Raw genomic sequence first — 27,262 nt, 5'->3', positions numbered from 1 at the left:
AGCAAACTAGAGGAATACAGGTCTGTAGATAATCCTCACTATGAAGCCTTTTGCTTTCCAACAAACAGCGCAGATTCTACTGGTTCTGCACACCTTGATATAATCCAATCCTACAGCATGCAAATCAATTTTGTGTTAATGAGGCATGCAACGCCCTTTAACCAGGAAGTTTATAGCACTTTTAGGATACCACAACAAAGTCCTGTGGCACCTTATAGGCTAACAGATGTATTGGAGCATAAGCTTTTGTGGGTGAATACCCACTTTGTCAGACGCATGCGTATTCACCCACGAAAGCTTATGCTCCAATATGTCTGTTAATCTACAAGGTGCCACAGGATTGTCGCTTTTTACAGATCCAGACTAACACGGCTACCCCTCGGATACTTAGGATACCACAAAATTCATTCAAGGAGTCACACCAGAATTTCTTACCAAGACACTAGAAGAAAATACGATTGGTGATCAAGTGTTCCACAGTTATTTGGACTGCCTGAAAACAAAGGGAGAGAATTCAGTTTGTTATACTCAATGTCAGTTAAGTGGCCTCTACAGTTTAAATTTACCTCTTCCCTGGAATTGTTATAGAAGTAGTTTTATTACTCAATTTGTATTGGGCAGGATGTGGGTCACAATTTTCCATTTTCATTACTTCCAAACTACAGTTCAAATGCTGACATTAAGTATTTAAAGAGACAACATGGGTGACCAACTTCTGTTGGAAAAGACAAGCTTTTCAGCTTATATGGAGCTCTCTTGTTCAGGTCTTGTGTAAACTCAAAAGCTGGTCTTTCACCAACAGCCAAGTTGGTCCCATAAAAGATTACCTCACCCACCCTGTCTTCCTAGTATCCTGGAACAAAACTGGCTACAGTAACCTGCAAAATACATTGTTATCGAGTCTTTTGAAGGTATGGGACCCCCCTGCTGTTTGCTATAGAACCAAACCTTGCTAACAAACCTTTAAATCCTCCAACAGGACTCCACAATAAAAGATAAATGGCCATAAGTATGAAAAGCCCAACTTCCAAGAAAGTGATATAAAGAGACAAGTGGTCTTGTAATCCCCATCTTCAATTTCTCTGACAAAAATACACGCTGCACCATATGTATCTAGATAGTAACCTGCACTAGGATGTAAACAACATTTAAAACCCAATAACCATGTAACAGATTAAAATTCTATTGGTTACCCAGTTAAATGTTTAATCAGGGAACTAAAGGTGCGGGGGACAGCAGCTGGGATCCTGGGTGGAGTTGAATAGTTATTGGTTAACTGGGTTTTACATCCCTAACCTGTACCTAACTGGATTTCTTATAGAAAGTATATGGTTAAACCACATCTAAATCACAGATCTTGTTTTGCTGCCCAGGGCAGGGGTTCTCAACCTTTCTTTGAGGCCCCCTCAACATGCTATAAAACCTCCAGGACGCACCACGACTCCACTCCCAGTTTCAACCAAATGGGGATTGAAGGGCTTCTGCTTCAGCTGTGGGGCCCTGCAGCCTGCTGAAACTGGGAGTCATGGCCCCCTGGTTGAGAACTGTTGGCCTAGCAGACAAAAACCCAAGTGTCAGAATAAACTGAAGCAGGTGATATTTTATGATAATCTCAATAGAGTGGACCACTTTTCAGAACCTATGTTTGAATTTACCCTTCTATCTGGACAAAAAGTTCAAAATCATTTTAAGACAAGTTTGTTACAGGTCTCATTGTCACCACTGTAATTCATTTTACAGTGATGGAAGCACAACCTGTTACTTCTGTAGCCACGTTGCTCAATTCAGACACACACCGTTAATTGTGCCTATTCTTGGTGTGTAACGAGGCAGTTTCACCCAACTATCAAATTCATCTTTTTAAAGAAGATAGTCAACTATATTACCAAAAAAACCAAACTATTCACCTAAATTAGTAGTCTGTACACTACTGGCTTTCTTCCCCTATTAGATTTAGCTTTAAAAGGCTCTGTCTGTACAAGAAAGATGTGTAACCTTGTCACCTCTGCAGAAAGTTCACCACCTTTGAATTTGTTTGAGCTGGTCATACTGTACACTAGGAGGCAACTAGTTCAAATGGGTCTACACAGATGATAAAGGAAGGTTTTTAATAAAAACTTTAAAAACCAACATTTTTTACCCAAGTAGACAGGGCCAAATTACTGCAGGCCAGAAGTAAAAAAGATTAAGATGAACTGCAAGTACCTTGACAAAAATTGAAGTAACGTAATGTGTTGAATGATCCAGATAGAGGAAAAAGGGACATTTTAAAAGCTTCAAAATTAGTTGTCAACCTCAGAGCCTGCAGCTTGCTCAAATTGGCTCAGGTCTGCGAGAAGTCATTTTAGGGCACGGGATACCAGGATCTTCAGTGGAACCAGCACCCAAGTTTGCAGAAATACATAGCATATGGAAAGATGTAGGAAAAGGTCATTAGATGACACTTAAGTGAAACTTGTGGGAGGGCTTCCAGCTCTTCTCATAGTGGCTTTATAGTAAAAAAGATAATGTCTCTTTTCAAAATAAGGGTTTACTTCTGCTTTAAACAAAAAAATGCAGCATCCAGTTTAAGGCTTGAGCAGGACCTTCAACTGACCTATCCCTACCTTGACACTAGTTATTTTTCTTAGTTTCCTTCACGATTACAAATATGTACATTTCTTCTGTACATACCATCTTGGTATGAAGATGATCTTCCTGACAGTGACTGCAGTCAGGTAGTGTGTCTCTACAGTCAGAATGCCATAGGAAATGCTTTAAAAAAAAAAAAAAGATATTCTGATGCAAAATTCATAGTAGAAAAATGTAAGTGATTTATAAAATACTGTATTGGCACTTCCACAATATTTCAATGGCAACATTATTTCACCAGCTTCTGAATAAGACCACCTACAATTTAATTAAACCTACATGTTCCAACAGATATACCAGGTTTAACAAGCATAACAGCATGAAAACCAACGATGCCAGATGCTGGATTACTGTGGCACTGTTTTTTGAACACCCCATCAGGAGAATACTGCTGGATGCAGATACCAAAACAGTGCAACAGTTCACTTGGTAACTACTTTCTCCAAAAAGCCATGCATTCAAAATTTTAATTTCCCTAAAGAAAATTAGTATACTCGAATGCAGTAATTTAATATGAATGCATCACAGCTTACCCTTTTCAACCAACTACGTATTTCCATCTTGATTTCAGTGTATTTTGGAAGTTCCAGAAACTAAAATGGAAAAAAACAAAAACAAAACTTTTCTAGAAGTTACCATTGTTCTGTTCAGCACAGCTTACATTAGTCAAGCATGAATTTGTTTATTTTTGAAATCAACACAAATATTCAATATTGGCTCACCTAATGTAAGAGTTTATATATTTTGCCATTATTTCTCTCTTACTGGTAGGTTAACAAATGCCAGTCACTTGTTTAAAACTGCATTTGAGGGGCGCCTAGAAATAGATTGGCTGGCCAACCTACTCAGAACTGATGTAGTATTCAGTTCCCCTTGAAATGGTAGATACTATGCCTTTTCTAGCAGGAAAAAAGTTCCCATGGTCCAGCTGCTAAAGGAAACAGACTGACATAAGAGAAAGGCCAACAGGCAAGACTATGGAATTATCAATTCAACAAATTGGCTGACTATAGACATTTATGGTATTTGAGCAACTACATGTCTCCTCAGAATTTACAGTAGGAGAGCCTAAAACAAAGTCAGTGTAACTGGGACTAAGCGCAAACACTGAATATTTATATTATCCATTTTAGAGACTGAACTTGATGCAAGCAGAGATTGGAGTTCTCCAGTGCTCATAGAAATTCTGTTCTACTGGAAGCACATTCAAAGATTGTCCCTTCTGAAAAGTAACACAGCTCATATATTGATGAGTTGTGGGTTGCAAGAGAAGGGTTTATTCTTAGCACTTACTCCAAGATTTTGTCCACTGCAAAATACAAAACCTGGAGATGTGCTGGGAAAACAAACTTTTTAAACACTGTCCATGGGACTTCTCACTTTAATTGAGAGTAGAATATTTATGCACTGTTCAAATGCAGCTGGTTCTAATAAGTAGTTGGTTATATATTTGGTAGTATTTACTTCAGCTACAAACCTACATTTCCAATTTAATAGCAAGAGACTACGGCCTGGTCCCCACTAAGCCCCCACTTCGGACTAAGGTACACAAATTCAGCTACATTAATAACGTAGCTGAATTCGAAGTACCTTAGTCCGAACTTACCGCGGGTCCAGACGCGGCACGAAGGCTCCCCTGTCGATGCTGCGTACTCCTCTCGGCGAGCTGGAGTACTGGCGTCGACAGCGAGCACTTCCGGGATCGATTTATCGCGTCTTAACCAGACGCAATAAATCGATCCCAGAACATAGATTGCCTGCCGCCGGACCCTCCGGTAAGTGAAGACGTACCCTACATTAGCACAGAGTTAGGGTTGCTTGGTGGCAGTCATCCCCATGCAGAACAGTGAGTTGAGCAAAAAGCTCAAAACTTCTGAAAAACCAAGAAATGCAGCTATAGTTGCCCATGCAATAATTCAACAACTGCGGGGTTGTCAGAATAGGTGTTTTAATGAGGCATATTGGGGCATTGCTGAAAGAGGGCAGCGTTAGGGATGCACGAAAACACCTTAACTGTGCATTTCCTGGTTTTCAGAAGTTTGATCAGTTTCAGAAGTTAATCAGCACAACGTTCTGCAGGGGACAACATACCACCACTCTGTGTTAACAGTTTTGGTATTTAATTTTAGATTTTTTTTAGACAGGAAAATGTGATTTGGGAGTAGTTTTGGAACAGGACATGCACTGTTAGGGGATGCAGAGGGTTGGGGTGCCATGCCTCCTCCACCTGTGCTCCCCCTCTCCATTTATCCCCCCTCACCTCACTGCTGCCCCAAACCCCTCTTCCTCCCCCTGCCTGTATAACCCTCCCAGGAAGCACTCACTTTTCTAGCCCCCTCCACCCACAAATATTTTGATTATAAAAATCAAACTGTCACCTCTGACTTACAAATTTGCCACAATTTGTAAACTTAAGACAAAAGAAGTTTTGAAGTGAGTGGCTGAAGTGGGGACTTGTGATGAACTTATCCTATTTACTGAAGGTAAGCTCACAGCAAAAGTATCAGGGGGCAGCAGTGTTAGTCTGTATCCACAAAAACAAGGAGTCTGGTGGCACCTTAAAGACTAAGGGATTTATTTGGGCATAAGCTTTATGCCCAAAGCAATCAAAAGGTTTATGGATTCTTCTAGTCTGCCCCTCTCAGTTTAACAGTACACAAACTGAAGGAATTCATATTCTTAAATACTGTTCTCAATTTGGGTTCCCCAAGATTTAGTGGGTGCAATATATTATCTTGGGTAAAACTCAGATTGAGAATATTTTGACCCACATCACATCTATAGTTTACTCTATCTATAGGCAAAAGCCCTCCTACATTTCTTTAAGGGGCTATTTTTTTCCTTAGGGTTTCTCTCCAGAACCCCTGGCTCAAATGCCTGCAAATTCAGGTCACTAACCCTACTCTGCATCCTCCTGAAGCACACCAGCTTTAAGAGAAATCCAACTAAGCATGTGAAATTTAGGTCATTAGAACAAATGTCATGACTAACTTCACAGTGGCACTGCCCCACTATTATATCTGCTTCCCATTTCCATAACATGGCATTATGTTACTCCTGAGGGAATTCTGCACCACTGTGCATGCAGAATTTGCACAAAAAAATGTTTTGCACAGAATTTTTCTTCTCCACAGAAATGGACTGCAAAGCTGCTGGCCACCACGAGGGGCTGTTGGACCCAGAGTACAGCTTGCAAGTGGAAGACACTGCTGGAGGGAGAGGGGGGAGCTAGAGGGTTCCTGGCAACTGCAGTTCTCAACATGCCCTGAAAGAAGGTGGTGGCATACAGGAATCTCCACAAATGTCTGGGAACTAGCATCAGTCTGTTTCTCACTCTGGGATGCCCAGCATGTGGACTCTGGGGCGATAGGGTGTGGGTATCTGGCCTCACTACTGTGCTGGGGGGGCAAGAAGAGAAACCAGAACTGGGTTGTCATAGGTGTTTCCTTAATACTCTACTCCTGGGGGAATGTAGGTCTACTGTTAACAGACAGTTGCTGATTGATATTTTGAAATAAATTACCAAAATAATTGAAACTGGCATGATTAGTGTTTTGACAAAAAAACTGCAGAATTTTACAATATTATGCACAGAATTTTTAATTTGGGGCAGAATTCCCCCAGGAGTATTGTGGACCAAATAAGCCTTCACAAGCACTTGAATACTGATATTACAGTCAGCAAGACACCTGCACAGGGGCAGAATTATATCCTACATGTAATTAGAAGTCAACACTGAATGTAGGGCATAAGCTAATATTAGTCTGAGGGAAAAGAACAGGAGGACAAAAAAGATTTTAGAAGATAGTAAGTTGACAAGAAATCTTAAGCTGAGAAAGCAAGGTATCAGGTTGAACAAGCACAGCAGCATGAGAACTAACTCCAGATGCCAAGTTAGTGTAGTATATTGCTTTCCGAGTGTAAGAGTAGCTGCATGTAACTGTCTGACCACTACTGTAATCAAGAGTTCCGAGTTCTAATCCCATCTCAGACTAATTTTAGCCAAGTCATTTCATCTGTTTCCAGTACTCAAACTCCTTCTACCAAATTAAGTATCAAGCGAGCAAGATTAGAATACATGCGCTTTGTATCTTTTCAAAGAGCCAGACAGTTTATTTCAATTTATTGAAAGAAAATCATGAAAAGGAATACAAAAAAGCAACTTACCTCTTGCAGTAGCAATAAACTAAAATGGTTCCTTTTTCTCTCTCTCTCCAAAAAAGGAGAATTGAACTAAAATGCAGAGATAGAAAAGAGCCAGATGAAGTCTCATGTTTTCAACATTAAAGATTAATATTTCTCTAACCAATACTAGATTTGTTATAAGTGGTTTTTCATGGAATATTTAATCAGTTCTGTTCAGAATTAGAATTTAGTTCATTTGTGAATCACCCAGCAGTTGAACAGAGAAATTCATCATGTGAACTGCAATGTGAAGTCAGGTGGATCAAGTACTATATATGGCACCTGCAATACCTTACCCAGCAACAACTCCATTCCCAGATCCAGCATGAATTTTTTCAAACTACGCTGAAGGGATGTTTGTCACGTTCATGCCTAAAAAAAAAGTTAAGCAGCTATCTCAGACCAGCATTAGAGATAGTTTGATACTACAGTCTAAAAAAAAAAAAAAAATCTGTCTTGCAGTTTTATTCTACATAGCTAATTCAGTAGATAAAAGCAAAGTCACAAATGGTTATTTTGAATACCACAAACCAGCAGGGAAGTTCCTACCACAACTGAAATGATTCAACATGAGATTATTTAAGAAGCACAGATATGAAGCCTACAAACTGTACCCATAGCTAAACTATACAAGCTTGTGTTCTATTATTGTCAATATCTCACCATGTCCTCATTTGGGATTTTATTTGTACAATCTCACTCCAGATTGGGGCCCCTGAATACCACTATAACAACTTAATAATTATGTCCTATATGCGCTTTAACTGCTAAAACCCTTATTCACACATTTTTGGTAGATTCACCAGTACTGAGGAAGTCTTATGTATTTATTTTTTTTAGATAAGACGTTTGGGGTCATTTAGCACTAGAATTTGAATGGATTGTGGGATGATAGATTGAGACTTCATAAAGAAGAAATGAAAGAAAAAAGGTATAATATTCTCTACTCAGCATTTCTACCACCATTAATATATGTGCTCCAATTACTGTCCATGCTTACAAGTAGCACAACTCATACGGTTATCAGTTGTGGGTTGCAAAAGAGTCATTTTATTATCAGCACAGAATTTTAAGTTTGTCCAAGTTAGACAAAAAACAAAAGAATGGAGTGCTTTTGAAAGTGACATGCTGTATGGAATATATGCATTAAGTTTCAATCTCACTTTTCAATTTATATTACTATTTTCTATGGAGGCAGAAGACTGTTCAGACATGATCTTTTTAAACTAAGGTTAGGGTGACAGAAGGCAATGTTAACCTCTGAACCAAGTTAGGTAAGTTAATTTGATATTTTACCTTCCTTTTCCACAAATAGTACTGAGCAAATTAAAACCTCAAAGCTTTATAAGAGCAGCTCCTTTACTACTCTATTTTTATTGCAACATTTACAATTTTATCTCTAGACACTGCCAAACAAATCATACACTCACCCAAAGGAAACTGAAGTTATACATTTACAACCTAGCCGATGCTAGATTAATCACTTGCAATAACTGAAAGTTTAAGTTGAATGCTGAACATAGTCACTTCAAACAAAAACTGTTTTGTTGCCAAGTGGAGCAGCATATGAAGATATATGCTCAGAGTCAGGGTTACAGCAATCAGCATTTATGGGATTCCATGATGTACTAGTTTTCTGATCTGTGTAGTATCTCCTGTACAGGCCCAGGCCCATCAGCAGCATGTTCTTCCTCCATTTCATCTTCCCTGATCAGTTTTGCATGCTTTGCTTTTGTCTTTGATTTTTTCTTGCTTGGAAGTTTGCTGCTTAATATGAAACAGCTGTTCTCCTAAGTCAACAGAAGATATAAACCTGATCAGAATAAGAGCCAATTATAAAAAGACAAGATTTGAAGTGGGATTTTGCCAATAATTTTGGGAGATGCAGAACAATATTTCCCAAGAACTACCCATGAGTAATTCTCAGAACTGTATTCCTCAATTTAGGATTGTTTGGGGTGGCAAACAAGTCAGAACCATGAATTTTCAATTTTTTTTTTTTTAATAAAAAGAAGCAGGGTCAGAGATGGCATAATAGTCCACAGATACAGTCTAATTCCAGGAACAAATATTTAATCCAAAAATATTTTAATTTTGCTTGATTGTTCTTTTGGTTAATTTGCTTCAAAATGCTACACTGGGGAGTGAAGTTAACTCAGGTTTACTCACAACTATTGTGGCACCAAGTTCTTCTTGATCAGGATCCAAGTTGTGGTCATCTCCACTGAAATAAAAATGGTAGAGTTTGGTTAGGTTTATGTAATAGCACAAAATACGAAGACTACAAGTGGTCTTTGCCTTTTACCCCCACAAAAAGTTGAGTTTCTCTTGGCTTCAATGCTACTACTTGCACCTACATGAGGAGGCCACTCCTGCAAAAGTCTGATCTCAAATGACATCTCCCAAGACAATCAGAAATTAGGTAGGACAAGCTTTCAATGATATTGCAAAGAGATAGAGAGAAGGCCTTCAGAGTAGATATGAGAGAGTGGACAGGGCAACCATGAAGAAAAGCCAACTGGCATACTGAGGAGATTAAGAGGACAGGTCTGTATTAGGGTAGAGCAGAGAAAGCTAAATAGCACTGCTGTTACAGTCAAACATGGGCCAAAAGAGGTAGGGGGATTAGGTTTGCCTGATATTACATCTGTGAGTGAACCACAGCTGAGCAACATGTGCAAGGGGTAGTTGTAACCTTTACCCAAGAATCTATAACATGCATAGTCTGATTGCTCTCTGGTTCTCCTTATTTTGAGCAGGGTAGTCAGTCTGCAAAAAGTTTTCCACTCTTCAGCTTTCCACTTCTCTAAAGTGAATTCTCTGAAAATTTAGTCAGAGCCACAACCATTACAGAGTTTATACTTGTACATATTGGAGACCAAGGCAAATCCTGCAGCCTTTATTCACAAAATTAGGTCTCCGTCAGTCAGTCACACCATCACTGTCATCAAGGGCAGAGGATTGGGTTCTTATTCTTATGAAGAAGTTTTTCCAATCTTCAGCTATTGTAAGTTACCTTGACACTTAAAGGAACATGCCAACTTGAAACACTCAGTTTGAGAAGAGTTAGGAATAGATTTGATTATTGATCCCCAAGCATCCTTGCTAATTGTTATGGTTTTACATCTTCCCCTCATGGCTGTGTGAAACACCCATGTAAATGGGGGGAAAATGACTGACCACATATGAGAACAGCAAAACTTTACATAATAGTTTAACTGACTATGCATTAGAAAGACTAAGTCTCTGATCTTTCAGCTATAGAAAGCTCAGCTATTATTTGCAATAAGTGTAGACAAATTTCAGACAAGAATGATTTTAAGTTGACTATTTCCCATTCCACTTTGTTCACTGAATCAAACATAAAATGCAAGGGGAAAAAAAAAAAAAAAAAAAAAAAAAAAGACAGTCCTCAGACTTGACAGGTTGCACTCCACGAACTCCCAATCCAATCCCTATGCCACAAGATACCAAGGCGTGCGTTTGTTTTTTTTAAACTGGGGTTGGATCTTATGGCCTCCCACACAAAGTGATACTGCATGAAATTAAGGTGTGAACAGTTTCTCAAAACAATTACTTTTAGTAATTCCCAATCCAGATTTAAACTCAATTAAATTTAAATTACCAGAGTTGAAAATTCATAGATCAAGTCTCATAGAAACATGCACACAGTGGATGATGGTCTCACACTGCAGTGAGACTTAGATGATCTGAGTTGAACGCGCAGCTCAGCCACAAGCTTTCTATGTGACCGTGAGAAACTAATTCACTGATTCCTCAGTTCCTGATCGGTATGGGGATTTACTCCCCTGCCTCAGGGATATTGCAAGGATAAGTTTCCCTAATGATTATGTAGTACACAGATAGCATTCATCATAACTTCAATGCCAGTTAAGGAAATAGATGGAAGGTGTTACAAATTTAAAAGAAAAATAATAATAAGTGTGAACTTACTCTGTCTCCTCGATAGGAGAAATGGGTCCTTCGTCATCTATGTATTTGTGTTTCCGCATCGCCATACATTCATTTTCTAAATCCTCACTAGCATTCAGGTTTTTTAAAGCCTTTTTGAGATGTTCTTCATATTTGAGCATCTTAATGTATTGGAAATATCCTTTTAAAGCTGCTTGCTAAGAAAAACAGATTTCTTGTTACGTTATCCAAGACCTTGAAAATCAATGCCATTATTAAGACAGACTACATCTGTTTATTTCTAACTTCTAATACCAAAGATAGACCCTTCAGCATATATTTAAAGTGTGCTATACAGCAAATCAGTTTCAAGGATTTAGTACTAACTGATAAATTATGCTGTCAAGTAATCTGCATACAATCTCATCTATAATGTTGTACTGAAAGTGTGAATTTAATTCACTGTACTCTGACCAAATTAGTCATTGGTTCTTAAGTGCAGAAGCACAATAGTTACCTTTTGGCAACTTGTTTGTTTGCAAAGACTGAAGTTTGTTCTGCCTCTAGAAACCACTCTAATAAAAAAAAAAAAAAAAAGACAAAACCTCACCTCATATTCAAAAATCATTTTCATGGGGATATGTTTCTTTCCATATTCTTTTTCCACAAAAGAAAACTGAAAACCTCTGTCTAGAAGTCTTTTTTTCTGCTCTTCTTGTGGAGCAGTTAGCCGCGGTCTCCCTCTAGGTTTTCCTGTGCTCTTGTACCTCTTTTTTCTCTCTTTTGGTTTCTCCTTACATCTTTGATGTGCTTGTCTCCTATACTTCCTCCTCAAGTGATAGTCAAAACTGGCTTTCAAATTGAGTGCGGATCTAGACAGCCCTGGGGATTTAGCCAACTTAAATGGAGACCCAGGGTCCAGAGAGGAGTCAGATGAAGTGTCTCTGTCTAATGTATTTGCTGGAGAGTTTGCCAAGTGCCTTGTTGAACTTCGAGCTGCCGGTGTAATGTTACACTCGTGTTGGATCAAGCTGCTAGTAGAATCAGAAAGGTCACTGATAACAAAAAAGAGTAAATGGTTAACTTTTTTGAAAGCACAGTTGATGTTTCTGATAAATTACACACTGACTACAAAGAACTCTCCTAGTATCAAACAAAATTATCTTCTCTAGTAGCTTTGGAGTGATTAGGTGTTTATGGTGATTACTATTAAAAAAATTTGACTAAGTATGGCCCTTAGATACCTAATGCACTAGATCAGTAAACATGCATCTTAATTTCAGGTGAAGCCACAAGGGAGTTAAGTAGAAGGCTGGCTACAAGCTACGCAAGATTCTTTATTAAAAAAATCACTTGTTCTAAATATTTGAAGTTTTACCTACTACCCTTTTGAGAATAGAAGCTGGGACTGGACAACAGGATAGACCTTTCAATTGTCATCCTGTTCTGTTCATTCCCTCTGAAGCATCTGGGAACAGCCACTGGGCTAGATGGACCATTGGTCTGGCCCACTATGGCCACTCATGTTCATATTCTTTGTATGAATACAGAGAATTTCAGAGATTTCAAAGCTTTATTCATACAGCTTTATAGGTATGAATTAAGCCTTCATGCCACTGAGGCAGGGAAATATATTACAGATGGAAAAACCTATTGAGGCATTGTAGAGTGGGTTCACAACTTGGCTATGGTCACATAGGAAATCTGACAGCCACAAAACACACTTACTTTCCATACCCATGCTTTAACCACAAGACTACTATCCTTCCTTGGAAAGTCTGTTTAGTACCAGTTTGACTTCATATGGATTGGAAATTGCATGGCAACTTGCTGTAACAGGTGTCAGCTTGAAATGAAAGCCAATCTAGCAAAGGTTCTCAAATGTTGTCATAGTGAGCCATCTTAAGCGGGGAGGGAAGAACCAACTGCACCTCCCTAGAGGTGCATAGGCAGGGAGCAGGCCCCCACCCCCTGACCAGCTTCAGGGACCCCACATCACCTCCTCCTTAGCATTGGCAAACAAGCTGTTCCCAGGGAGGAAGGCAGCATCAAGAGCTCCTGCAGAGCTCAAGAGCCCGCTTTTGTGACCTGCTTGAAATGAGTTGGTCCCAATCTAGTTCCAAGGCCCACAGCAAAGAGTATGTCCGATGGAGGAAATTTGGTTCTCTTATTTTTTGTATAGGATACCTATATACCACAATGGACGGAGATGTGAGGGGCTGGCAGGTGTTTTACACAAGCAAGAAAGTACTATGTGTGGGGAAGGTCACTTTGTGCATATGCATAGGGGCACTGTTGGGGTCAGGGTGCAACTGAATGCCAAGCTGGAGGAGGTGTGTGCCCCTTTCCCTTCCAGTGGGCAGCGCATGTTGGCGCGCCTCCCCACCATATACATGCTGCCGGAGTTCAGGCAATGGCCATGCAACTGGAGAGGGGCTGGTGTAATTCTGGCCCATAGCAAGGGACACAGTGTGCATGGCTGAGCAGGACAACTGCTCCAGGCTAATTTCTGCAGCCCCTCTGTGGGGGAGGGGCATTACAGCTGCCAGGAGTCTGTTCCACAAGTGGAGTGTGTGCTTTGGTCCAATCTAAAGGGAGCTGTGCAGGAATGAAAGGGGAAAGATGCTGCTGGGGGCGGCATGTACTATGGAAGCAGTGGGGAGGCAGCCCCTGCCTGCTCCATCAGCAAGTGCACAACCCTTTCCCCAGTAAGGTTTCAGCACTGCTGCACCAAGCCACTAGTGAATGTTAGAGTGTGCAAAAGGGGGAGATGCAGTTGGAGGGCTAGCTCCTCCCCAGGTGCACACTTACCTCCTTCAAGGTACACTGCAATTTGGTTTGAGAACCTCTTCACCGCATTCTAAGAGTTTATAAGGCAAGGCTTCTTGCCACAATCAAGCTTCTGCTTGTACCTTAAAAAGTCCATATAATGGCTCTCCTTAGCTTTTTGTTGGTTGCTACCACCCTGCAGAGAAAGGCTATGATACTAGGGCACCTTCATTTCTGTAACTGTTAAAATTGGTTTAACCGGATTACACACAATTTTGTTCAGTAGTAAAAGCCCACTGTAAAGTTACTTTGAAATAATCCTTTGAATAGTGGTTTGGAAGAAGCTGGTAGCCCAGGCTCCTGGGTTATGCTCCGTACTCGCAGCTTTGCCAGTGACTGACCTTGGGTAAGCCATCCTGTTCTTCACTTAACCCAGCTGGAGAACAGCCACACTTCTCTATCTCACAAGCTTATAACAGATTTCTTTGCTGAATGCTTACCCAGAACCTTGTGTAGTTAATCTGCACAATGACAAGTGCTACCAAATGCAAAGTTTTACTCTCACTTTTGCACTAGGATTGCCTACACAAGATACAGGGTGACAGAATCAGACCCACTGTTTATGGAAGACTCTGGATGAAAGGAACTACAGAGGAACTGACTACTGGAACTGAAAGTCACTTCCTTGTTACTCAAGTACAGGCACTGGATTGTTATTGGAAAGTTTAAAAGTAAGATTACAAGGTATTTGCAAGCCTTTAAAAAATTGTATACCAAATTGAAAAAAGCCAGATGGAATTTTAGTCCTAGAGCCTTAATAATGTTGCCTAATCAAAAAGGTAATTCAAAGGCTAATGATATTTAATAAATCATAAAAGCCAGCTTAAAATGTAGGCGAATGAAGACTTAATTCCTGGTACCCCCATCGCCATATGGTTTGTTTAAATAAAAAAATTTGGCCCCCAAAAAAGCAAAACTGGAAGGGAGTGAAGAAAAAGAATTGTGGCTGGTAGAGATATGAAGTCTTTCAAGCCAAAGTATATATGACATGGGTTAGGAGTTCTAGGGTATCCTAGATAACTATTTACATAGATATTTAGACTGTATGCTCTTTGGGGCAAGGTCTGCCTTCCTGTGTTTGGAAAATACTTGTCTAACATGTGGGGAGCTAACGAAGAAACCGCCCTCCCCACAAAAATCACTCAAACGAACAGTAGAACCTCACAGTTACCAACACCTTGGGAATAGAGGTTGTTCGTAACTCTGAAATGTTTTTAACTCCAAACAGTTGTTTTGAAGTTGTTCCTTCAAAAATTTACAACTGAACATTGACTTAATGCAGCTTTGAAACTTGACTATGTAGAAGAAAAATGCTGCCTTCTTTTTTTAGTAGTTTACATTTAACAGTATTTTACGGTCTGTTTTTTGTCTCCGCTGATAACAGATTGTGTAATTCTGGTTCCAAATGAGGTTTGTGGTCCAATGGTCAGTTTGTAACTGAGGTTTTACTGTACTGCATATGCACCAACCCAAGTACATCATCCTAAATAGAAGTCAGTAGTATGAATTGTTTGTTTTCAACCAAGATCTCATACAACTGGATCCAGTATCTTAAGAGATTTAGGGCATTCAGTCGGTTTTACCAGATATGTAGCTTTTTTGGGGGGTGGGGGAGAGGAAGGGAAGAGAGAACTCACATCTCTGAACCGCTGTCATCCAGCAGAGCATTGGTTGGAACAGTGGTGGTCAAGTAGGTGAAATATTTGGAAGATCTACCACTGATGTAGGATTCCTGTGAAGATTTTTCACATACAGAATCTTTCTGTGCAGAGCCTAAACATGAACTCCTTGCAGCTACATGTTCATGCACATTAGACTGTTCTTGCAGCGTATATATTAGATCTTGGGAATCTTCAAAGTGGTCAAAAGCTGAAGTCTTGGCTTCATCAGTATCAGTCATTCTGATCTTTCAATTTGTTCTAAAATAAAAAATATTCAATAAAAGATCAATCACCAGGGTTGGTTTTTTTTGGTTACAATTAGGTTACCTTAAGTCAGCAGTTCTCAACCCATGGCCCAATTAGCACAAGGCAGGCCCATGTGCCAGGCCCCTCCAGGTTCCCAGCTGGCCTCATGCAGACAAGACAGAGTGAGCAGCCAGCCAACCCAGCACTGCAGGGGTCCAGGCTGCCCTGCCCAGTCAGTCCCCACAGCTCAGGTAATACACTGCAGGCCACATATGCAGCCCACAATGTGTAATCAGTTGAGAACCACTGCCTTAACTATTTTGAGAGACTGAGGAAAAACAGGCCCATCCAAAAGGCTTGATCAGTATCTTTTCTTCTATTAATGTCAAACTACTTTGTATTAGAGTTCAGAATAACCATCAACTTTCAGCTGTGTAGGGTATGGCACTCATTTTCTTCACCCACAGCCAAATAACATGCATAGTGTATGCAGTGACAAGTAGTCTGAAAAACATTAGCATGAAGATAAGAAGGTGGACATAACCCATCCTTTAGGATTCTGCAAAATTACTACAAATACCTCAGTTTTAAGACTTTGTCCAACAAATATTTTTTATTAAAAATCTTCAGGGTGTAGTATAAAACATCCTTCCTGCCCCAATATTGAGCATTCAGGCTTTTTGGAGCAGTAAATAAAAGTCTTTGCAGATAATCACCTATTATATTGCCCAGTGATATTTCAAAAACAGTTGTAATGTTTAAAAAAGTGTGCACTTTTAACAATATTTAGTTGTGTCCAAAAGAGTGCTTTGCAAACATCCAATCAGTCTCACAACACTGATGTAGGAAAGTATTCTTGTCTTATGGATGAAAAAAACTGAGGCAGAGATGAGACATACCCAAAATAATGGACAAGGTGTATTGAAAGCAGGGATTAAAATTCAAGAGTTGGGTTTTCCAAAGCACCTGATGGCATATGGGGTACACACATCCCATTGATTTGTTCACTCTTTCCCTCCACCAGGCATACTGGAAAACCCCATCCCCACTAGAGCAAACTCCTACAGTTTAACCCAATAAGCTAGATAAGTAGTCGTGAACGTTGGCACACGTACAGATCTCAGGCTAACATCAGCAGTTGACACTAGCAAAGTGTGCCAGCCTTCAGCATCTGGTGTTAACTGCTAACTATTGAAATAAAGAATGTTAGGAGTGCAGGGTTGTGATGTCAAAGGGGGAGCCAAACATGAGTTTGCAATCCCTGCAGATAAAGGGGAAAGGTGATGTAGGATCTGCTTTGGCTAGTTTAAGACATTTAAGGAATTGTATTAAGTCTTAAGACTTTTCCCTGCCAAGATACAATAGTAGATAGGTGATCTGTACAAGAAAAGTAAACATCATATCAGTTAAGGTCAAAAGGTGCTTTTTCTTCTGTGAAGGTTCTTTTAACTTTCACTTGTGATAGCTCAGATAATTTGTAACATACTAAAGTTTAATACTGGCAGTGTTTGCTACTACATGAACAAGTTGGGAAGGGAGATAGTACAGTTTAGGGGTCACAAGGTAACAAATAATGGGTAGTCACAGCACACCAGCTGCTTAACTATGATGCTTTCAAACTTATGTGTATACAAATATGCAGAAACAAGACTTTCATGCAGTTCCACAACACCACTTTTCTCCCTACCCTAGCTTGGCAAGGCCTGATCCTGCTGCAGCAGCACCACCACCTCTCCTGACGGAGAATAATAATTAGGGTTAAAAATTGAACATTTTAAAGGAGTTTTCCTAGGGTACCAGATGTCCTAATTTTACAGGGACAGTCCTGATTTTGGGATCTTTTTCTTATATAGGCTCCTATTACCCCCAACCCTGTCCCAATTTTTCACACTTGCTGTCTGGTCACCCTAAATTTTCCCCAAAACCCTGGTGTTGCTGTAACAAGGTTTGTGTTTCCTCCCACAAATTGATTAAAAAAAGTTTCAGAGTAGCAGCCGTGTTAGTCTGTATCCTCAAAAAGAACAGGAGTACTTGTGGCACCTTAGAGACTAACAAATTTATTAGAGCATAAGCTTTTGTGGGCTACAAGTGGGTTGTAGCCCACGAAAGCTTATGCTCTAATAAATTTGTTAGTCTCTAAGGTGCCACAAGTACTCCTGTTCTTTTTGATTAAAAAAAGACACTCCTAAAAACCTGCTGCTGTCTATTTCTATCCTTCTCCCCACTTCTACAGCACAGTGCAGCCAGCCAGGCTCTCACCGTACACACAGTACTAATTACACCCACATGCTGTCCGAAGCATTTTACACCTGAGTCAGTCAAGCAGGTACAGCCGGATGAAGGACTTGCCCCACGTTACAGCGAGCCCAAGGCAGAGCAGGGAACGGAGGAACCCGACACCCGCCCCTGCCCCATGCTCTGGTCACTCGGCAGGGCCGGGCCGTTCTCTAGGTTGCACTAGCTCCAAGGCACCTCGCCGGGGGAGGGGAAGCCTCTCTCAAGGGGTGAGCCGTACCATTAGCAAGGGAGCGGGCCGTACCATTAGCCCATGATGCTGCCGAGCCAATGGGGGGCGCCGGCCCTGGGGCAGGGAAGGACAAGGCCATAGAGACCGGCCAGGCCCCCCAGCCCTTAGAGGGGAGCGGGGCTGCATTGAGACCCCCATCACTTGCCGCAGCTAATCGCAACAAAGCCCCGGATCCTCCCCAGCCTCCCCCTGAGGGTCCCCGCCCAGCCCAGGGGCCCAGCGCCGCGGATGGCACCGGATAGCGCAAGCGGCCCCCACACGACTCACCCTCTCTCCTCGCCACGCTCTCTGGGAGGCCAAGACAAGGGCTACTCAACGGCTGTGTGGCTTCTTAAATAGCGCACTTGCTCTCGCGATAGCTGGCTGGCCTGATGGGAAGAAGGGAGTAGAGGGGGGGGCTGTCCGCGAGCGCCATCTTGGGAGAGGCACTGAGGGTCCCTGCCCCTCTCTCCCTAGCGTTGTAAGGGTGGTGGCAGCAGCAGAGGCACGGGAGACTGGTGCGCTTGCGCAGACGGAGCCCAGCTGCGGGCCAGCAAAGCCCCTCCCCAGCGGTACTCTAGTAAGTAGAATAGCGGCTGCTGAACACACAGCTGATCACCCTACGCGCTGGCTACGGTGGCACAGGTACCCCGTGCTGGGCGATTCCTTACACCCGCTGGGCCAAGGGTGCTGTGTGTGTCCGAAAGCCGTGGATTTAGGGGAAAGGGCAAGGCTAGTGTAGGGAAGTGACATCGTTAGTGGTTGTACTACAGGAAAAGCCTTGCTAATGCGCCGCTCCTCTTCCTACATCCTGCTTCACAACCTTGTCCCTATAACGGGAGCTCCCCTCTTGGCAAAGGTTTGAAAGAGCGTGTGTGAGGCTGTGATTGTTACTAAGGGTTTGTTATTTCTGGGAAGTAGGCGTGCCACAGTAGGCCTATTAGCAGAGGATGTAATGGAACCAGGAGACCACAGATGTTAATATAAAGTGAACAGAGTAAGTACACCTCTACCCCGGTTTCACCTATAACGCGGTAAGATTTTTTGGCTCCCAAGGACAGCATTATATCGGGTGTACATCATATGAGTCATTAACCTTATTGTCTGGGCATGTTTATTCACCTATCCACTCACTTTCAGAACTGAGTAATTCTCATTTGAAAGGTTTCAGAGTAGCAGCCGTGTTAGTCTGTAGCTGCAAAAAGAACAGGAGTACTTGTGGCACCTTAGAGACTAACAAATTTATTAGAGCATAAGCTTTCGTGGACTACAGCCCACTTCTTCAGCTGCATACAGAGTGGAATAAATATTGAGGAGATATATATACACACATACAGAGAGCATAAACAGGTGGGAGTTGTCTTACCAATTCTGAGAGACCAATTAGGTCCTGGTGGATGTCGGCCATGAACTTGCTGGAGTACTCGGGGTACAGCTCCAGCACCTCCACCAGGCCGCGCAGGGTGATGTACTGCAGGTCGCAGTAGGTCAGCGCCTTGACATCCGTGTTGGTTTTGATCACCTGGTCCTTGCCGGGCAGGTCGGCCCCAATCAGGTCCCTTACTTAATTGGTCTCTCAGAATTGGTAAGACAACTCCCACCTGTTTATGCTCTCTGTATGTGTGTATATATATCTCCTCAATATTTATTCCACTCTGTATGCATCCGAAGAAGTGGGCTGTAGTCCACGAAAGCTTATGCTGGAAATAAATTTGTTAGTCTCTAAGGTGCCACAAGTACTCCTGTTCTCATTTAAAACTTTGCTTTTGTGTTTTGAAAGGGACCTCACAAAACTGGGTGACTGGGCAACAAAATGGCAGATGAAACTCAATGTTGATAAATCCAAAGTAATGCATATTGGAAAACATAATCCCAACTATGCATATAAAATGATGGGATCTAAATTAGCTGTTACCACACAAGAAAGAGATCTTGGAGTCATTGTGGACATCCACTCAATGTGCAATGGCAGTCAAAAAAGCTAACAGAATGTTGGGAAATAATTAGGAAAGGGATAAATAATTTGGCCAAAAATATCATATTGCCTCTAAAATACACCCTCATCTTGTATACTGCATGCAGATTTGGTTCCTCTATCTAAAAAAAAAAAAAAAAAGATATATTGGAAATGGTACAGAAAAGGGTAACTAATATGATTAGGGTATGGAACAGCTTCCATATGAAAAGACATTAATAAGACTCGGACTTTTCAGCTTGGAAAAGAGACTATCAAGGGGGATATGAAAATCATGATTGGGGTGGAGAAAGTAAATAAGGAAGTGTTATTTACTCCTTATCATAACACAATAATTAGGGGTCACCAAATTAAATTAATAGGCAGCAGGTTTAAAACAAACTAAAGGAAGTATTTTTTCACATAGCGCAGAGTCAACCTGTGGAACTCTTTGCCAGGGGATGTTGTAAAGGCCAAGACTATAACAGGGTTCAAAAAAGAACTAGATAAGTTCATGGAGGATAGGTCTATCAATGGTTATTTGCCAGGATGGGCAGAGTTGCAAAACCATGCTCTGAAGTATCCCTAACCTCTGTTTGCCAGAAGCTGGGAATGGGCAACAGGGGGTGGATCAGTTGATGATTACCTGTTCTGTTCATTCCCTTTGAAGCACCTGGGATTGGCCACATTCAGAAGACAGGATACTGGGCTAGATGGACCATTGCTCTGACCCAGGATGGCCGTTCTGATGTTTTGTAGAGAAGGGGCTGTTGCTTTCCTGGCTCTGATACGTTTATTAATTACTTTTTAAAATGCCCTTTAAGTTATTGCTTACTTTTAATTGTTTCCTATTTGCCATAACTACTCTAGATTTGTCTTTTAGGCCCTAGTCCACAAATTAATCCACATGGGTAGACCATAACCCCCTTACACCGAGCCCTATTGGAGTCAATTAAGTAAAATCACCAGCCCATAACAATTCCCCCAAAAACTCTAGTCAAGACCATTCCAATTCTACTGCTGCTCCATGGTGGAAGTTACTGCATAGGGCATGTCTCATTTGTGCACCAAAATATTCCAGTGAGGGAGGAAAGAAAGGAAGAGCCCATCAAAGACACAAACTTGTACTTTGAATTGGAATGCAGTACTGTGTTTTATTGGTACTAAAAATTGACCGAAATGGTAAGTATATGTATATTTTATGGAAAAATTCACTCATTAGTATTCTTTGTGGATTACTGTTAATCCTGTACAAGACGTGGAAAAAAATTACATTTACTAGCCAGAGGACTAAACCTGCTAGTCAGATATAGTTGTGAAGGTTTTCATAGAATATCAGGGTTGGAAGGGACTTCAGGAGATCATCTAGTCCAACCCACTGCTGAAAGGAGGACCAATCCCCAATTAAATCATCCAACAGATTTTTGCTGCATATCACTGAATTGCCCCCTTAAGGATTGAACTCACACCCCTAGGTTTAGTAGGCCAATGCTCAAACCACTGAGCTATCCCTCCTCCCTCAGGAGAAGCTGTCCTCCTTTGTAACCCTGTATTGCTGGGGTGTCTCTCTCTCTCTCTCTCTCTCTGATTGGTGAAAAGGCATCCGAACTAGGGTTTTACACTAATGTAATTATATTGGTTTCTAAAGTGATATAGTTAATAGGAACAAAAACTATGTAGACAAGCCCTAGGTAGTTGCCCCTGCACCTTTTAAAGCAACCTGTGACTTGCTCTGATGAAGTAAGAGCTTCAAATTTATCTCTTCCCGAGGCTTCTTTTCCCACAGGGGTGATTCTCCACTACTCTCCCCATCCCCAGCCTCTGTTTTATCCTCCTCACTATTCCATAACAACAGATCCTGCCTTTGCTCATGATGATACATTTGGATCGTGTACCTGGTACAGTTCACCCCTCTCCCTGCCACCTGCCCCTTCTGAGGCATGAGAGACTCCAGTGCACATCCACCTAGAGTGCGCCAGGTTGCAGCCTCTTTTCCGGCTCCTCCAGAACCTTCTCCTTAGGTTCTGCCTGCACTTTTCCCCGCACCTGCTAATTTATGCACCCCTCATCCATGGTCCCCTGAAGTCAGGAGACCTCCTCATCAACCTCCTTCTGGCACTAGCCCAGGTGGCCATTCATCATATCAGTAGGAAGATGTTGGAAGCGAGGCACTCTGCGATTGTGAGGCCTATTTCCGCTCCTCCCTTCGATCGCGCATTCGGACAGTTTCTCTGGGCTGCGTATGCTAGCTCCTAGACACCTTCGAGGAGCAGTGGGTGCTCTCCAGGGTTCTCTGCTCAGTGTCTCCTTCTGGATTCCTGATTTTGGCCCTATAACCTCACTCCTGTCCCTGTTTTTCATTTGTTGTCCCCTGAACTTGCTTGAGCTCCGGGTTAAGTAGCTCATCCCCTTAGGCTCGGGTGGGGCCTTCAGATGTGGGCAGGCTTGTGCCCGGCCACGCCTGGAACTCAGTAGATGCTCATACATTTGGAAAAGCAGCAATAGCATAAAATTGACATGATTCTTGCTCCTTTCTCTGCTAGCCTTACAGTTCTGAATGGCAGTAGTGGTACTGCCTAGTGCATAATTAGCTGCATTCTATTACTGCATGGCAAAGTTGTCTGTCCACAGGCATAGCTGTGAGGGGATAGGAAGCATCGCACACCTTCAGCTGTAGATTTGGCAGCACATCAATGACTGTGCTGAGATACGGAGAAACACTGCAATCAGGCAGGTGGGTAAATTTAAACAGGACTGTACATTTCAGAGTTTTGTATTTTGCTTTGGAGAATCACTACCCTGAAGTGGATCTTTTTTGTGTCCCCGTCTCTCTGCATAGCAGATCTGTGTTAACACACAGATTGTCTCTAACATACGGAAACTTATCAATCAATGGAACAAAAACAAAGTTTCTGTTCTGTCAGGGATCTTATGAAGGCAGGATGGAAACTGCATAATTGAGAACATTTGTACAGATAAAATTCCTGCCTGACCCTTTAACTTCCTGTCTCCTTATCCTCATGTCCTCCTTTGACTGAGAGCTTCAGATCAGCTCATTCTACATCACAAAATTCCTTATCTAGCCATTACCTGGCCTCCTTCAGTACTACTGGAGAATAGTAGTATTGAATGGAGGGTCCTCCTGGCCCCTCTTCCTTTCCCTACTTCCTCGTTTCCCAGTCCATCAACCTATTCTCTTCTCTAAGTCCTCTTCTCCCTCTTCTCCATTGTGTCAACCACTGACTCTCTCCACTCCACACTTTCCACCATCCTGGACTTGTTTGACCATCTCCCCCCTTGCAAAGTTCATCCATTCAAGCAACCTCAAACCCTGACTCACCCCCCAGCATCTGTTTCTTCTTTTCCTGCTCTCCACCAGCTGATCATCTTCACAGAAGTCCTGCTGTGACCATGCAGACTTCCTCCACTACAAAATGTACTGTCTCCTTCTACAGCTCTGCCATCTCCCTAGCCACCCAGTAGTACTTCTGCATCCTCACTGAATCCTACATTTCTGAGATCTGACCTAGTCTCTCAATCCACACTGCTAAAGCTCTTGTCCAGGCCTTGTCACTTTGTGTCTTGACTATTGCCACATCCTCCTTTCTGTTCTTGATAAATGCAACTTGCCCCCTTTTAAATCCATTCAAAATGTTGCTACTAAAAGTCATCTTCTTGGTTAATTGCTCTGACTAAATAGCCCCTCACACTTTTTCATTCCACCACTGGATTCCCCTCCACACCTCAAATACAAGCTAGATATTTTTTTTACCTTTTGAGTGCCTTCCTGGCTTTGTATTACTCTGCCTATCAACTCTAATAATTACACCTCAACCCTGATATAACGCGGTCCTCAGAAGCCAAAAAATCTCACCGCATTATAGGTCAGACTGCGTTATATTGGGTTCAGTCCGGTACGCCGTGCTGGACTGGACAGGCTTCCCCAGCAGTGATTTAAAGGACCCGCTGCTCCAGCCGCTGTGGGGACTCCCAGGCCCCTTAAATCACCCGGCAGCAGGGCTCGGGCGGGGATTTAATAAAATTTGTTTTGTTTGTTAATTGGTAAAAGGGGTAACAAACTGAACAAAGCAGATTACTAAGCAAATTAAATCAAACATGCAAACTAAACTAGTTTCACTAAAGAAATTGGTTACAAATAGTATTTCTCACTCTAGATATTGTTGCAGACAGTTTGCAAAGTTTCTGTGGTTCAGAGTTCCAGTTATATTCCTTTTCAGACTAGACCCCAGTCTCAGTCTGGACTCCCCCTTTGCCTTCCCTTCAGGTGGCTTTTGCAGTCTTCCTTGTTGGGCAGACAGCCATGGAGAGGAGGAGTCCCGTTTGCCTTCCTCCTTACCCTTAAATAGGATTTACATAAGGCGGGAATCCTTTGTTTCCCAAATTTGATCCACCTTTCCTAACAGTGGAAAGTTACAAGAAATCCCAGGTAATGTTTTAGTATCAGGTGACAAGAACACCTGACTAAATAAGGAGTAATGGTCTCAAGTTGCAGTGGGGGAGGTTTAGATTGGATATTAGGAAATACTTTTTCACTAGTAGGGTGATGAAGCACTGGAATGGGTTACTTAGGGAGGTGGTGGAATCGCCTTCCTTGGAGGTTTTTAAGATCAGGCTTGACAAAGCCCTGGCTGGGATGATTTAGTTGGGGATTGGTCCTGCTTTGAGCAGAGGGTTGAACTAGATGACCTCCTGAGGTCCCCTCCAGCCCTGATATTCTATGATTCTATGACTTTTTGGTATCAGAGTCCATGAGTCAGTGGCAGTATGGAGTGTCCACAGGAAGGACAATCTTTTCACAGTCCATTGTCCTCACTGATGGGCCGTCTGCCCCGTCTGGCTTATCCATTGTTGTACCTGAAGTGTTAGCAGTGGGTGTCACCCAAAGTAGCATAACTGAAATACAGATACACAGTCTATATTCCTAACTTCAGATACAGACATGATACAAGCATACAGATTAATCATATTCAGTAAATCATAACCTTTCCAGTGATATCTCACATGAGGCATCTTGAATAAAAGTATATCTTAGTTATGTCATTCATATCATAAGCATATTTTAATAAAGAATATGGAATGACGTGTCATATAATGCCCCTGTACTCACTTGGAAAAACTTCGTCTTCCCTGTTGGTGGGTAGGCAAGTAGACTTTTTCCAAGCCCCACTGAATGGATATCTGGGACTTGTTTCCTTTTTGTGGGCAATAAGGCAGATGTGACTAAAGAGTTAATGATTGGTGTTATTGACTTATGCGCTGGATCTAACCAGCTCTTCCTGGTGGCCTGCTCCAATCACCTGATTGTGTGTTGTAATAGAACTGACTAAACTGTAGCTACTTTGAACTTGTGAACTGTGAGCAATAAACTTTTTTGAAAACTTAGTTTCAGGTAGTTGCTAACAAAACAATTGTTACATACGAGGTTACTGTAGGAGAGGTACATCCATCTCTGCTGCTGTTCTCCGTCAACAGAAATACTGCAACCCCTCTTCTCTTTTGTAGGGGAAAATCTTGGTTTCATGCCTGCCCAGAGGTCAAACTGGGCCTCCTAGTGAACCAGTACTGTACTTCTTTGGTGCAGGTGGAAGACTGCCTTTTTGAGTTCATGACTCTCAGCTTTCATAGAAAAACAAATTAAAGCACCACCTGGGCAAACACCTGCATGTGTGCAGAGCCCTTTGAAGTCAGGGGCTTGATTGCACAGACCGAGTTGGAGGCTTGGGGCTAAGTCCTTATGGATACAGTGCTCTGAATCCTCTCTAGAATTGCATGCTATGCATGTTGTCATTCCAAAACATATGAGGAAATTAGCATTATAAGCACATACATCACAATTTGTCACATGAAGCAAAAAGTCCAATCTACTATAATTTGTATTCTTAAATGAAATTGAAAAAAAACCCCTTACATATCAAAAAGTAGAATGCAGCTGTGCAAGCCCTTTTTAATCAGTAAACCATCCTGTTTGTTCACAGATCAGTAAGTCTCAGTGTCTGGTGTACTCTGATCTCTTCAGCAGAGAATTTATAAATCAGTTGTCCAGTTTGCTGAAAGAAATAGAAAATGGCCAAAGTTGAAAAGCTTGCTCTTCATGTCCCAAGTCTAGAGGAACTTTCTGGGGGTAAGTAATGCAATTTATAGTGTTATGGAAGTTGTTGCAATAAGAAATGACAAAAAACTAAATTTTGTATTCAACTCTTTGCCCCTGTGTCCTAAATAGAGCTGGGTAGAGGCTTGCTTTGACCTGATAAAGTTTTGCCCATCTGAATTATTCTAAAACAGCAAACTGTGTCTGTGCATCCATCCCATTTATAACCTTCAGCCCAATGATTGGACACTTGTTTGGGAAATGGGAGACCCCATAATTGAATCCCTTCTCTGGAGCAGAGACTTGAACTTGGATCCCTCCGCCTGGGGAAGTATCCTAGCCACTAGGCTACAGATTGTTTTGGAGTGGGTTGCTCATAATCTCTCCTGTTGAAGCTGTTCCACTTTATAAAAATACTTAATATCCTACATGAGAGGCAAGTACCATAACCACTGGGCTAAAGGTTATAAGATGAATGGATAGCCACCACAATGAACATTTTTGGACATGTACCCAATGGTTCTCAGTTGCTTTTCTTCCAACTGAGACCCAAAATCTATCTGTAGTTTCTTGCTAGTCCCACTCGCATCCCACATTACTTTGCAGCTTCAAAAGATTGCAAGATTGGGATATTGGCAAGAACCCCTGGTTGAGTGGGAGTGATACTTTTACCCACTACGTGTTCTGATTGGAGCAGTGCCGGGATCACAGCCTCTTGAACCAGTGCTGCCCACAGAGCTGAATGCTTGGCAGGGAGGGGTGAGGAGTTGCAATAGGATTGGGTTGGGGGTGAGATGGGGTGGAGCACTTGGAGAGCAACCATGTTAGGATCAGGAGGCTGAATTTGTCCCTACATCAGCAGCAGGAGAAGTAGAGTGGAAAGCAGAGTTTCCCCTTCCTGGCTGGGCCATCAGACCCAAAGTTTTGTCTTGCTTTTTATTTTCTTTCTCTCTCATCAACCTTTGGGGAATGACTCAGTGGAGATCCTTTCAGAGCCTCCTTACTGACCCACTCACCTAGCAGGAGCTAAAACCTCACATAATGCTGCTAAGTAAATTTTGCTGACTCATTATGGCAAATGGCTTTAACTCCACCTGGCTAAAAGACAGGTGGGTATGTGTGATGCTGCATTCCATATGTTTGTGGTAATATACTTATGAGTGTAAATATGATGTAACTGGAATATGCTTTATGCAAAAGGTCTCTTGTAAGGTATAATTACAAAGCTT

The 27,262-nt window shown here is 41.8% G+C and overlaps 2 protein-coding genes and 4 non-coding genes across 24 annotated transcripts in view; 1 reads left to right on the top strand and 5 right to left on the bottom strand.

Annotated features, from left to right (window-relative positions):
* Positions 1-17,192, bottom strand: part of TAF1D (TATA-box binding protein associated factor, RNA polymerase I subunit D) — a 28,258-nt gene extending 11,066 nt beyond the window's left edge. For 10 of the 15 annotated variants that reach the window (XM_034758961.1, XM_034758969.1, XM_034758970.1 and 7 more), the window contains exons 1-10: positions 15,195-15,457; positions 11,339-11,783; positions 10,771-10,946; positions 8,986-9,040; positions 8,247-8,606; positions 7,113-7,188; positions 6,799-6,864; positions 3,165-3,224; positions 2,674-2,754; positions 436-493 (exon numbers count right to left, since the gene is read on the bottom strand). In XM_034758961.1, the coding sequence (XP_034614852.1) occupies positions 8,445-8,606; positions 8,986-9,040; positions 10,771-10,946; positions 11,339-11,783; positions 15,195-15,457 (1,101 nt within the window). In that variant the 3' untranslated portion in view covers positions 436-493; positions 2,674-2,754; positions 3,165-3,224; ... (1 more) ...; positions 7,113-7,188; positions 8,247-8,444. The other 5 variants (XM_034758962.1, XM_034758960.1, XM_034758963.1 and 2 more) reach the window with 4 other exon arrangements.
* On the bottom strand, positions 1,697-1,832 carry LOC117871461. The gene has a single exon (XR_004644255.1). It is a non-coding gene; the product is annotated as a small nucleolar RNA SNORA1 (small nucleolar RNA).
* LOC117871459 lies at positions 2,909-3,048 on the bottom strand. Its single transcript, XR_004644253.1, has one exon. It is a non-coding gene; the product is annotated as a small nucleolar RNA SNORA8 (small nucleolar RNA).
* Positions 3,844-3,969, bottom strand: LOC117871406. Its single transcript, XR_004644215.1, has one exon. It is a non-coding gene; the product is annotated as a small nucleolar RNA SNORA40 (small nucleolar RNA).
* LOC117871414 lies at positions 6,985-7,057 on the bottom strand. Its single transcript, XR_004644223.1, has one exon. It is a non-coding gene; the product is annotated as a small nucleolar RNA SNORD5 (small nucleolar RNA).
* Positions 17,193-18,412: 1,220 nt separating the features above from the next.
* C1H11orf54 (chromosome 1 C11orf54 homolog) overlaps positions 18,413-27,262 on the top strand; it is a 29,543-nt gene continuing 20,693 nt past the window's right edge. For 4 of the 5 annotated variants that reach the window (XM_034758954.1, XM_034758957.1, XM_034758956.1 and 1 more), the window contains exons 1-2: positions 18,413-18,550; positions 25,921-26,066. In XM_034758954.1, the coding sequence (XP_034614845.1) occupies positions 26,009-26,066 (58 nt within the window). In that variant the 5' untranslated portion in view covers positions 18,413-18,550; positions 25,921-26,008. Of the gene's footprint in view, positions 18,551-22,640; positions 22,659-25,920; positions 26,067-27,262 lie in introns of those variants that run through there. The other variant, XM_034758955.1, reaches the window with a different exon arrangement.

Source organism: Trachemys scripta, chromosome 1 (assembly GCF_013100865.1).
Source record: "Trachemys scripta elegans isolate TJP31775 chromosome 1, CAS_Tse_1.0, whole genome shotgun sequence".
NCBI classification, from domain to species: domain Eukaryota; kingdom Metazoa; phylum Chordata; order Testudines; family Emydidae; genus Trachemys; species Trachemys scripta.
Note: the sequence above shows the minus strand (reverse complement) of the source record. Positions and strands in the feature narration are given on the sequence as shown.